The 12953-nt window shown below is 30.6% G+C and overlaps 1 protein-coding gene across 1 annotated transcript; it reads right to left on the minus strand.

Moving 5' to 3' along the window:
• Positions 1 to 1500: 1500 nt before the first annotated feature.
• On the minus strand, positions 1501 to 6476 carry LOC114726849 (uncharacterized). The gene is made up of 7 exons (XM_028913564.1): positions 5994 to 6476; positions 5808 to 5894; positions 5481 to 5693; positions 4775 to 4939; positions 3851 to 3904; positions 3596 to 3742; positions 1501 to 2130 (listed from the first exon to the last, which is right to left on the minus strand). Exons 1-7 carry the CDS (start codon positions 6288 to 6290, stop codon positions 1753 to 1755), a joined length of 1341 nt encoding a protein of 446 aa, XP_028769397.1. The 5' UTR covers positions 6291 to 6476; the 3' UTR covers positions 1501 to 1752.
• Between the last annotated feature and the right edge of the window lie 6477 nt (positions 6477 to 12953).

Genomic DNA, 12953 nt, shown 5'->3' on the forward strand with positions numbered 1-12953 from the left:
ATAAATATGATAAACAAAAAAGATTAAGATTTTATATTTAAGATCAAATTAAAAGTCAAATTAACTTTTATATGAATACCGAAGATAGTAATATCATATGCTTGGGTGATACATATATATGTAGACAAAAATATCCTTTATTACAGATTTAAGTAGATTCATTAAAAACTACTATATCATACTACTATCTTAAACCCATAATATAATAGTTAATTTGACTTTCAATTTGATCCTAAATATAAAACCTTAATTAATTTTTTTCTCATATTTATCTATTTTTCTAATGTAATTCTTATAGTAGTTACACATGTTAAATATTCCATCAATTAGCAGTTCTAACTAATATACATTGTTAGCAAGAGTATTTTAAAAAATTCAACTCATATTTATTACAAATAACTAACTTAATAAACTTTCTTAATCTATCCAAATTAATCAACTAGCTTTTATATTAAGAACTATAAGTAGGTAGTACTATTATACATGTTAAGGAAAAAAATTATCTTTTAATGTTGTAATAATGTTAATCGTTGGTGATAATGGTGGCTTGTGGTGGTGGTACGGTGCTGGGAGGTAGTGATGGCTATTGAGATGGTGGTGACTAATATAATAGTGAGGCTCAATGACAATGATCGAGGTTTGTGGGGATGATGGCGGCCGCAGATAGTCGTGGCGGCGATAATAATCCAATTAAATGAGATGTTACTTTAAGAAAATTGTTACAAATTGTATTACATTCACATGAGGTATTATTTTAGCTTTGCCTTGTATGTCATGCCAAACAGACTTGACACGCCATTTTTAAAATCGAAATAATTAAAAGTTAATAATCCAATTAAATGAGATGTTACTTTAAGAAAATTATTACAAATTGTTGACAAATTGAATTGCAAAAAGAATCAGTTGACTTTTTTATCTTGTAACTAAAAAAATACTATCTTTTGTTTTTAATATGAGGCCTTATTTAATTTTTATTTTGATTCTAAATATAAAATCCAAATTTATTTTGTTTCTCATATTTATATATATTTCAAAGATAGTTCTTCTAATAATAGTAGTTTTAACCAATACACTTGATTAGTAAGGATATTTTAAAAAAGATAATATTTATTTATTATAAATAACTAACTTAATTTATTTCTTTAATCTAATTAAACACTTAGATTTAGAAATGGAGGAAGTATTATGTATTAGAACTTCTTTTGTTGAATGAAGGGAGCACGCCATATCATGTCTCAAACCCGGAATCTCTTAAAACATTCATAAAAAAGAGTATTTCAGAAATTATTTAGAAGCTTTTTAAAAGAATTAAAAAAATTTTAATTTTTGAAATAGTTTAGAGGAAAAATTAAAGGAAAATGTAAAAAAAAAAAAACCCTAGAAAATACGAAAGCACAATTCATTCCCCTGAAGCAAATCAAATTTTCCTACTCTCCTAACATAATTAAAAAAAAAGAGACAAAATATAAAAAAGAAACAGAAAAAAGAAAATCAGGTCAATGACGAAGGAAATATATTTACTATTTCTCTTTCAAAATTTTTACACAAGAGTTTTGGTATAATCAATGGATGACCTGTTAGCCAAAATGAAAAAAAAAAAGAAGGAAAAAGGAAGAAATTAAATATAAATATAATATGAATGACCCATGGGTCACTATAACCCTGAGAAGAAAACCCATATAACACACCCAAAAATGCCCAGAAAAAAATTTCACCTCTGCCTTGTGAAGGTGAAGGTCGATAATGCCCTTGTTAAGGACACCTATCATTTTTCCCAGGTCCACCATAGTAAAAGTAGTTCCCCCACACATTATTAATCCCTCCTTGGATATCATAACAATTCGGGTGATCAGCCAAGACCCGAAGATTCGTCAACGGAATCAAGTTGTTGTCCCAGTCCACAACCTGCAAGTTCCGAAAATAGGAGGCTTTCCCGAACCCCTCGCCCGCAAAATGCCCGCTTCCCATCTGGGTCGAAGTGTGCGCCCCGGAAGGATCCGAATTCACCACCTCCCCTCCAAACTGTACCATGCTCCCATGATCCTGTAGATGCGTGAATAAAAACGATGGCCAGTACCCAACCAGAATACCCGACCCGAATTCAAGCCACCAGTTCCCGTGCTTCGGATCCTTCACCCAAACCAAAACAAAACTCAAAACTATACTCTCACTGTATATAAATAATAATATAATTTTTTTTAAAAAAAATTGAAAGGCGTTATAGACATAATTATGAATACGAGCATGCTGGCCAGCTTGAGAAGCGAAACGGGTCAAAAAGTCGGGAAAGGAAAAAGGACAGGCAATGGAATTTGTGTTTTTTTAATTAATAATTGAATTTTGTTAAAATAATAATGAGATGAGCAAAAAAAAAAAAATTGAAAAGGGGATGGAGAAGAGAAGGCTCAGAAGGACTTTGGTGGGAAAAGAGAAAAAGAGAATCTTAAAAAGAAGCAAAGCATAATTTGAAATCACCAGTGCACGCGAACTAGAACTACACACACATGGTTCGAAAATTTGTGCACTATTATTATTATTATTTTTTATTTTTTATTTTGGTAAATTATCCAATGAATAGATTTTGTAGATAAATTTATTTATTTATGTGTATTTACTTTTTTCACAAGCAAAGAGAGAAATGATGGCTTTATTCACAATGTTCGAAACAGTGGAGAGGCCACTATTGAATATGTTGACCATCTTTTTCATTTGACCATAAACTCCAGCCACTTTTTTTAGAGCTCTACTTGAGGGGGGGGGGGGGAAAGTACGCAGATCGGACGGTGATGGGTTAGTCATCTGGGTCGACCTTCTATATGTCCTTATAGTGGGACCACAATGTCTGTCATAGGTTTTGGATTCAAACCGACACTTTCCTAAAAAGAAATTGTTATTATTGATATAAAACAGCAAAGACTTAACCTCTTAGTATGTTTTATCGGATCATGCATGTTCGACAAACTTCAACTTTTTCAGCCAATAGAAGAAAAACACACTTAACAACACTCTTCTTTGATTAAAATAAAAATTTATCGGGCAGTCTCACATAAATAATCTAACTACTAAAATGTCTTGTAACAAGTGAATAATCTGCAATAATAAAATCTAATATAAAAAATAATAATAGACGCATGGCGTTTATTTGTTATAAGACTTTTTAGTAATTATATTATTTATGTCAGATTGCATAATAATTTTTCATAAAAAAGATACACACAAGTTAGGTTGACATGATCAAATAGCATTTTGACCAAAAAAAAGAGATGATCAAATGGCAAGGATGTTATCTCTTAAACAAGGAATTAAATGCTGTATTCCTAATTTTTGTGTACGAAGTAAACCTAATTTAAAAAAGGTATGCCTTTTGTTATTTTTACCTTTAAGAGAGATTAGTCTCTATGAACTGATGAAGAACACTCATATCTTAAAAGAAAATTATGACATATATATATATATATCTCATGTCTGTTTTGTTCTTTAAATTTCATTATTCTTTTATTTGATGAAAAATAAGAGGAAAGGAGAGAACAAAAGGAAAAAGGGGGCAAGATGAAGGGTAATAAAATAGGTGAATTTCATAATGCAGGTAAAGTACCTTCCAAATGACTAAGCTAATGTCAAATTGTCCACCATTATAGGAAGAAGTGGGTGAGATTGCTGCCCCAATTGCAATTTTGTTGTTGGTTTGAACAAAGCCAGAGCATAATAAATTGTAGCACCCTGTTGCTTGATATGCATCACTCTGCAAAATAATTAAATAAAAATAAAAAACCCAATTACTACCTCTATTTTAACTTTAATATATTCCTTAATTCTCCAAATTTCTCTACTACATATTAAATTTACTCACCGTCCAGTAAGTAAAGAATCTGGGGTAGTTATCTCCATACAGCTCTGGGCTGACCTAAAAAACACAACAATAAATAAATAGCTTTCATTAAATATGCTGTGATGTCATGAATGAGTGGTAGGTAGCTGAGCTGCATAACTTCTTTGTAAATGCTTTATCATATATTCTGCATTTAAGAAAATTCCTGACAGCTATTTTCAGTGAAAAATATTTCAACCACTTTCTCTTATTTTTATTATAAGTTTTAAATAACTAATTCATAAATAATAAATAATTAGTTAAAATTTATTAAAAATAATAAATAGGTTAGAAGTATATTTTTGTTTTCAAATATGTTTTTATAATAAATGAGAAAATGGATGAAAAAGAACATATGAGAAAATATGATAATTAAGAACAACATTAAAAAAAAGTTACATTAAACGTTAAGACACAGCCAAATTAAAACTTAAAAAATACACCACATCTTTTTTTAAATTTAAAGCTTATAAAAATAGAGGGTGGAGCATGCTGTGGGAAAAGTAAATACTACTCCCTCCGTTCCTTATTATAAGAGATAGATAACCGAAATACGTTGATCAAAAAAAAAAATTAAAATTAATTAAAAACAATTAATGTGTAAAAAGTATAATTTGTTTTCCAAACATGCCTTCATTAATAAGGAAAGAGAATAGGAGAGAGAATAATTAAAATATTAAAAGAAAGAGAAGTGGGAGGGAGAGAGAATGTGGGTTGGAGATAATAAATATGGGTAAACTAGGAAATCAATGCAAAAAAGTAGAGACAACTTTTAAGTGTCTCTTGTATATAGGAATATACCATAAACATCAAATGTCTCTTATAATAAGGAACGGAGGGAGTAGTATTTAGTTGGGGAGGCTAAGCATTTTTCTAAAGAGTTAAATATGCAGTAAATGAGTGAACCTGCCAGCCAGCTTCAATGGGGTTGAGATCGTCCCCAAAAGAACCAGAGATGACCCAGATTTGAGACAAACTGAATTCATATTGATTCGCCACAGATGGGGCCCACACGTTTATGCTTGCTTTTGCTCCATAGTACTCGTCTCCACTCACATACCCTACGGCATGCTGCATCACATCAACACACAAGATTCAAACTTAATTACAATCTTAATTAAGATGATGCATTTGAAGAAAGAAGAAGAAGAAGAAAATGAGTTTGATTGGATTTGTCAGATTTTGCTTCTGCAGAATCACTGAAGAAAAGAGCTGATCTCGTCTTGATTGAGGCCTTGGAGTTTGGGGGGAAGTGAGATTATACTAAACAAAAAGAGAATGGCCATAAATGGGAAGAAGATGATGTTTCATTGAGAAAAGAGTGGGAAAACCCAGATGCCCAATTTGTATTTTTGAGATTTTTAAGAGCAAAATTTGCTTTGTATGGATTTTATGAGTTCTGATAAATTAGTCTACTACTCTGATATCTATCACCATGTTTACCAGGTTCTAATAATGGTCTCGGTCTTGTTTGTATGTTTGCTTTGTTACTTTGCTTCGTTTGATAGAAAAGACAAAGAAGAAAGAAGAAAGAAAAGAAAAGAAAAGAAAAAAGACAATCTGGGTTTGTATTGCTTTGTTCTGTTGTGTTTCATTTGTGAAAAGTACAAACCTCGTGTCCGTTTGTGTTGGTGTCTCTTCTAACAGGCTTTGGCAATTTCCTTCCGAATCTTTGAACAGAGCTTGCTCTCAGCACATCTTCTTCTCTTGTTCTTCTGATCGGAATCGTTCCTTCTGGACATGATCCACCAGACAACCTCCATAGCTGGAAATTCTCACCTAACATATCCCTTTTCTCATGCCCTTTTGGTCTCTCTGGAGGATCCTGCAAAATCCACCCAAAAAAATTTAGAACTTCACTGTGTCAATCACCATTCACTGAGCTTTTAATTTCTTAATCGGATTCTAAGAAATCTGTCCATGAAATTCGTGGAATTACCAGTGGTTTCTGTCCTCTTAACATGGGATGATCGAAAGCCGGTTGATGATGAGACACAACACAATCTATGATATCACCGTCAGGACTCTAAAATAACAGAACATGACATATTAAGGACGTTGTTCAGAAAAACAGAGGAAGAATGACAAAACCTTAAACTTTCTCAATAAGTCTGCGAATGAATACCTGAATTATCTTAACAGGGGGCTTGTTGATCTGTTGAAGACGAGTTCTTATGGCCCTCAACTTCTGGACCTCTTGGTGTGGGCGAAACGTCTGGTTCACCACTCCGAGGTTGTTGTTGCTGTTCATTTCTGATGAACAAAGGACAGGGCAACAAAGCAAAGACGCAAAAAGAAGGAAATGTACAAGAGAAGACGTGATTGAAGTTGAAGAAGAGCTCAAACACCAGCTAAAATCCATGCTTGAGAAATCTCTGCCTTCTCTCCTCACATCAAACTCACCAAACTGCGTGTAATCCATATCCTACCCAGAAAGAAGGAGAAGAAGAAGCGACCACTAAACTAAGAGCTTCACCATTCCCAAAATTCCTAAAGCTTCTTGGGGTTATATTAATGAGAAGTTCAATAGTGATGAAATCATGCTGAATTTTAAAATTGCGAAGAAATAAATATATATTGCGAAAGAGAGAGGGAGAAGAGAGAGAAGGGAGAGGGTGTGTTTCCAGTCTGCAATACAAGGACTGCAACTTTAGCTTTTGTGCTGTTCATTTTATAGGGCAAAGGATGGTACTAACGATGATTTCTGTTATTCTTTTCTTTTTTTAACTTTGGGTTTGAGGTACAGAATGCAATTTACTGTTTCTCATGGCATTTCGCTGTTCTTTCCTTTCTCACCTGCCTATATGTTCCTCCCTCCTTCTACTCTCTCCTATGAAACTTTTGGCAAAATCATACAAAATTTGTACTCAACAAGGTAACATATTAAGAATCACAGATGATGTTCTCAAAATTAAGTTCAAACCATAAGTTGTTGAAAAAAAGAAAAAATGAAAACAAAATACCTATTAAATTTTAAAAAGACAAATAAGTCATGATAACTATTCTTATAATGATTTTGACATATCAAAATATATCAAAATTACATATTTATTATTTTTAAAATACAAGTATTTTTTGTTATTTTTCCAAAAAAAAATTGAAAACTATGTTTAATCTTCTATATACAATATAAATTTATAAGAAGCTTTCATAATTTTAAATAGTGTGACTCACTGTACACTTGTTATAAAATATTTTTCTGATCCTAAATATAAAACCTATTTTATAGTGTAATTTATATTATAAAATAAGTCTTATATTTAAAATCAGAAAAGTATTAAGTATGAGGCAACAATTTAGCGGCTTAATTTTGGTAATTTCTGTTGCACACACAATATTTTGGTCTCAAATGTAAAATTGAAAATGCATGAGTTGACCAAAACCAAAGAAAATATATAGTACAGGAAGGGGGGAATTATGTTTTCCCCCTCAGTTGATTTAAAGGGCATTTTGATGAACATACTTTTTATTTATTTATTTATGTAGAATAATATCATCCTTAAACCTACATGTGAATGCTCATATAAAGGTAGGTGGCAATTATTTATTAGCCAATTTTTATAATTCTTATTCTTCGTACGAAGGTAGCTCTATTTATTTGTGCCTTTCTTAAGAGTGATATCATTCCACTCTCGGTAAAGAGATGGAGGTTTCCATTTTCCAATGGCATCAAGATTTAGCCGATTTTACCATCAAATTTAGTCTTCATGGTAAACACATGAGGATTTAATTTGGAGGTTCTGAGCTCGACACCAAGATTTAGACGATTTTATAACTTATATATATCATTAATAAACATTAATCAATAAATGGGAATGCTCATTTAAAAAAAAAAAATTTGTAAAGCGTGCACATATGTGTATTACTCTCTTTTGTTCTTAATAAGACATAATTAACTAATTTAAAAAAATTAAAAAATTATTTAATTATAATATATGTTACATGTTTTTTTAAAAATATTTGTGTGTATTATTAGAGTATGTATCCACTTATAAGTTTAGCGAATTAGTTTAGAGAAAAAAATAAATATAATATTTTAAAGTAACTTATATAATTTTTTAATCTCTTCAAATTAGTTATTTGGATAATACGTAGTTATACATGAATTTCAAAACATTATGAAAAACCTCAAACTCTTATAATGTACCACAATTTCTGTTTTTCTTCCTATTCTAATTTTGATGTTCGTTCTTTGGGGCCAATGAAAGTGAGAGCAAGTTGAAGATGTTGGAGAAGTGTTGCGGGCACGCGCACTCATGCTTACGCACGCTCCATGCGCATCAAGGTTTGTCTATGCCAAGGGGGTTTCAAGCTTTTATTTTGTCTTTCTTCCTCCATCTCTATCTCACACCACAATCCTTCTTTCGACTCAACACTCCTCAGGAAATTTTGGGCACTTTAGTATGAGGTTAATATACAAATTTATTATAAAAGTTTTCAGCAATCTCATTCTCTACCGTTAAAAATATTAACAGTTAACATTACTAATTTAATAATAAATGTTAATTTTTTTGAATAGTATGAAGCAACATTTTTATAATTTTAAACTTTTGGAAGCAAATTTGTATCAAAAAACTCCTGAACGTCTGACGCCCTTAAGTGAAAAATTTTAAAACAACTTTTAACTCTCTAAAATAACACCAAGCATTGCCACTGCTTCCAGTTCAATGAAAAAAAGGAAAATTTAACCCCATCCAAGAGTCTTGATTGGACAGGTCAAAGAGACCAATGGACTGATTTCTAGTTTGGTTGACTAATCCAAACTGGGTTTTAGTATCATGCTATACTGTTAAATTTTTTAATCTAGACCATTGGAAATATGATATTATTAGTAACTGAGTCAAATTCGAACATTTGGTTTTGATAATTGAAGAAAAAAATCACAATATTTCTTTTCTGTTTTTTCATCACTTCATGTGGCTCGAATATTAAATCTTATTTAAGAAGTATTGATGATTAGGTGAATTTTACGAGATTGTGTATCGCCAATCCAACTTTTATTGCTGGCCAAGTTTGTTCATAAATGGGTGGACCAGTACTAAACGTGATCGCCAACTTTTTGTTTTGATCGTAAGGAAATAGAAGAGGAAGAAACTGGATGGACGAGGACCAAACTTTTGCATATGAGAAGTTTAATTAGAATGTTTAATCACCAACAAGAGTTGATCTAATTAGTAAAGAATCGGCTCATAACCCACAAGGTTGTGAGTTCAAATCCCTCTGCTGATATGAAGATTTTGTTAGTGGGCGATCTGTAATTACCTCTGTAAGTGCTCTTTAAGTCTGGAAGCATGTTCTGATCCTTATGAGCCCCCGGAACCCAATTCACCTAAGTTTTTTTGTAACAAAAAAAAAGAATGTTTAATCATGTCTTCAATAGTTCATTCTATACTACTATCCCCGATCCTTAATGTAAAAGCTATTTGACTAATTTAAATATATTAAAAAAATTAGTTATATTAGTTATTTATAATAAATAGATTTTATTTTTTTCTAAAATATTATTACTAATCAAGTGCATTGACTAAAACTACTATTATTATAAGGACTATCTTTTAAAAAAAAAAGATAAATGTAAAAGACAAAGTAGATTGATATCTTATATTTAGGATCAAAATAAAAATAAAATAAGCTCTTATATTAAGGAGTAGAGATAGTATTAAAGACTGGAGGTAGTAATAGATAAACAAATAAGAAATTAAAAAATGACTATAACTCCATAGTAAATAATATTTTACGTAGAAAAGATATGGCCACATGCGTCTTTTTAATCCTCTTCCGGGCTGATTTTAAAAAGCATGTTTTCTTTGTAAATCCATCCAAAACCCTGAAAAGAAAATTTGTATGGGGATTCTATCTATCCTCTTTAATTTTCTTTTCTTCTTATTTTATTGTGATTCCAATAGGAAATACCCCATCAACGTATGTGTCTGTGAGTGCTGCAACGGAATTCGTAGCTTGTGAAGACTAAATTCTTTTCATTAAGGGTGCGGTAAAGACTGAATGGTAGCTTATTTTGTTAGAGGAAGTCCATTAATTATTTAATTTAGGCAATTGTGCTTCCTCATTTATGATCATCGTTCCAATATCTCAGTTATTTTTGGCCTATTCATATATATATATATATATATATATATCTGTCTCCTTAGGTTCTAATTAAAGCACTCCTTAATATTATAATATCGATACAAAGTACTACTCCCTCTTATCTAATTTGTAAGTTTCAAATTATAAAAAAATGTTATCTATTTTATGAACTTTAATTTAAGTTTGTTTTAATATTTAATATATTTTTCTCAATATTGTCTTTAATGATTTCTCTCTTACATCATATTTGACCATACATTTTCTTTCATCTTTTTTCTCATTATTATAAGGGTATATTTGAAAATAAAATATATTTCTAACATATTTATTTTTTAACTAATTTTAACTATTTGTTCGTTATTCGTAAATTAGTTATTTGAAGCTTATAATAAGAATATAAGGAAGTACTAGAAAACAACTTTTAATTAACTCAGACATAAATGTATCTTGAATTTCTCATAGGATGGAGAATGTTATGGGATTAAGGTACAAATTTATTTTGAAAATTTTTATTCAAGAGTACTGGGTATCTAAAAACTTTTTTTGAACAAATTTGTCCCAAAAGTTTAAAATCGTAACAATACTGCTCTCTATTATCAAAAAACTAATGTTGACCATTAAAATAATGATACTGGCAATTAACATTTTTAATGGTATAAGATTATATTACTATGATTTTAAATTTTCAGGACAAATTTGTTCTAAAAAAATTTCTGGATAGTTAGCGTTTCTGAGTGAAAACTTTCAAGACAATTTACACCTTAACCCTTATATATATATTATATTAGTAAACACACACATAAATATATATAAAAGCTTAAGTTAGAGTTTTATATGCAATGATCCGGTTCGTTGTCCTCTAGATGGTAATAGTTTTATCATGAGAAAATTGGATATAAATTAAAGACCAAAAAAGTGAAATATTTTATAGGAAGAACCAAATCCCTTAGATGCAGCTTCAAGAATCATTAATTAGTTTCATTGTTTCAAGATATTAGTCATTCTTTTATAAAATACGCACCTTAATATATAGTGTTTTCCACACTTAATAATTTGGCGATGCATATATGAGGTACATTTTTATTGCATATAATATATAATGGGTGGTTAAGGATTAGCAATTGTTCATACACAGAGCTACAGCACTGAATTCCCAGAATGTTCACTTTCTTCTTAATTAGACATTCTTTAGTCTAAGACGGGCCTACCAATCATGATGGTGTCTCCCCATTGAATCTCTTTCAGCAGCTTGAGGGCTGAGAAAATAAAAGAGATGTGCCACAAGTTCGAATGGAAAAAATAGAGAGAAAATAACATACTAGGAAGGAAAACTTTTTAAAAAAATAATACTGCCTCAGGTCTTAAATATAATACCTATTTTGTATGTATTTAGGACCGGAGGAGAATTTTTTATTATTTTTAAATTTTTCTTGATAGTATGATCTATCCTTCTGTTTTCCTCATATTTTTCATTCCATGTAAACCGAACTTAAATGTATAATACATCAATATTAACTTAAAGAACTTCGATATGGATTGAGACATATGAAGTTGGGATTAATTGGAACCTATCTGATATGTGTAAGTTTTACTTTATTAGCGCAGCTGCCTGGTGCGGTGCATTGACTCTAGTTCTCCCTTTAATCGCTTTCCTTACTTACCATTTTGTCTCCCAATACTTTCACTCATATTTTTCCCATGCAATCATATAGTTTCTTCTTTTTAAAACAAATATTACCTTCAGTACTTAATATAAGGGTTAGTTTAATATTTAATTTAATTCTAAATATAAAACCTAAATCCATTTTATCTATTGTATTTATCCATTTTCCAAAGTAATCATTGTAGTATGCATATGTTAAAGGTTTTATCAAATAGTAATTCTAACTTATATATATAATTAATAAGGTATTTTAGGACAAACAACACATATTTATTACAAATAACTAAAATAATTTTTTAATATATTTAAATTTGTCAATTAACTTTTATATTAAGAATTGGAGACAGTATACTATCATAGAAAATGTCTTCACTCAGTGGCAAAAGTGTGCACAGTAGTATTTTTAGTTTGACTAACTTATAAATTGGCATTGCTTGATGATATATGTATGCGTGTGTGTAGTTAACATATTTATAAATTAACACATGAATCATTTATTTTCTCATCTACAATATGTGACATATGATTTTCACTTTCATAATTGCACAAGTGGTAATACTTAAAAGATACTTAGGGTAAACTCACTTTAAATTTTACATTTTCCATCAAAATATTGGATAGTAATGTTCTAAATTAGGACTGCTCGGAGTGTTACTGTTCTGACTGTCTCATCATGATCCTGTCCTAGTCATTACTTCCTTATTATTCTCCTGCTTTATTTTCCATGGCTAAGCTCCTTTCTTGCTGTGCTCATCGTCGCTCTCTCTATCTTTTATGTTTTGTTTTTTTTTGTGTCCTAATTTGCTGAATTGCCGTCACTCTTCATTTCTCTGTTTTGCCTTAGCCCCTCTATTGCTTGTTTTTCGCTTTTTTTTTTTTGTGGTTGTTTGCGATCACTTTCCTTTGTTCATGGATCAAGACAACATTAGGACAAGATGAGAGGAAAACACGAAAATGTCATCCCATCATATTTTGCTGAAAATTAAAGGGGTATCTTAGTCCCCTCCGATCCCATCCCAAACACGTATATTCCATGCATTGTATTATTTTAAGATATACTCTTTCGGTCTTTAATAAAAGGCCTAATTGTTAAGTAAATTTTGGTCTTAAATATGAGACATATTTCGCATATTTATTAATTTTTTCTAAATTCACTAGAAAAAGACAATGTTTTGCAGCGGCTATTTTTGTGCATTTGCAACGGTCTGAATCGCTACTAATGCATTTGTAGTGGTTTTTACTTTTTAGAACCGTTGCTAAAATAGGTGTGGCAAAAGTACTTTGCAATGGTTATAAAAAACCCACTGTAAATGTGGTTAACCTACTTCAAAATTT

This window comes from Neltuma alba, unplaced genomic scaffold (assembly GCF_004799145.2).
Source record: "Neltuma alba isolate B1F8T4 unplaced genomic scaffold, ASM479914v2 tig00012407_pilon, whole genome shotgun sequence".
NCBI lineage: Eukaryota > Viridiplantae > Streptophyta > Magnoliopsida > Fabales > Fabaceae > Neltuma > Neltuma alba.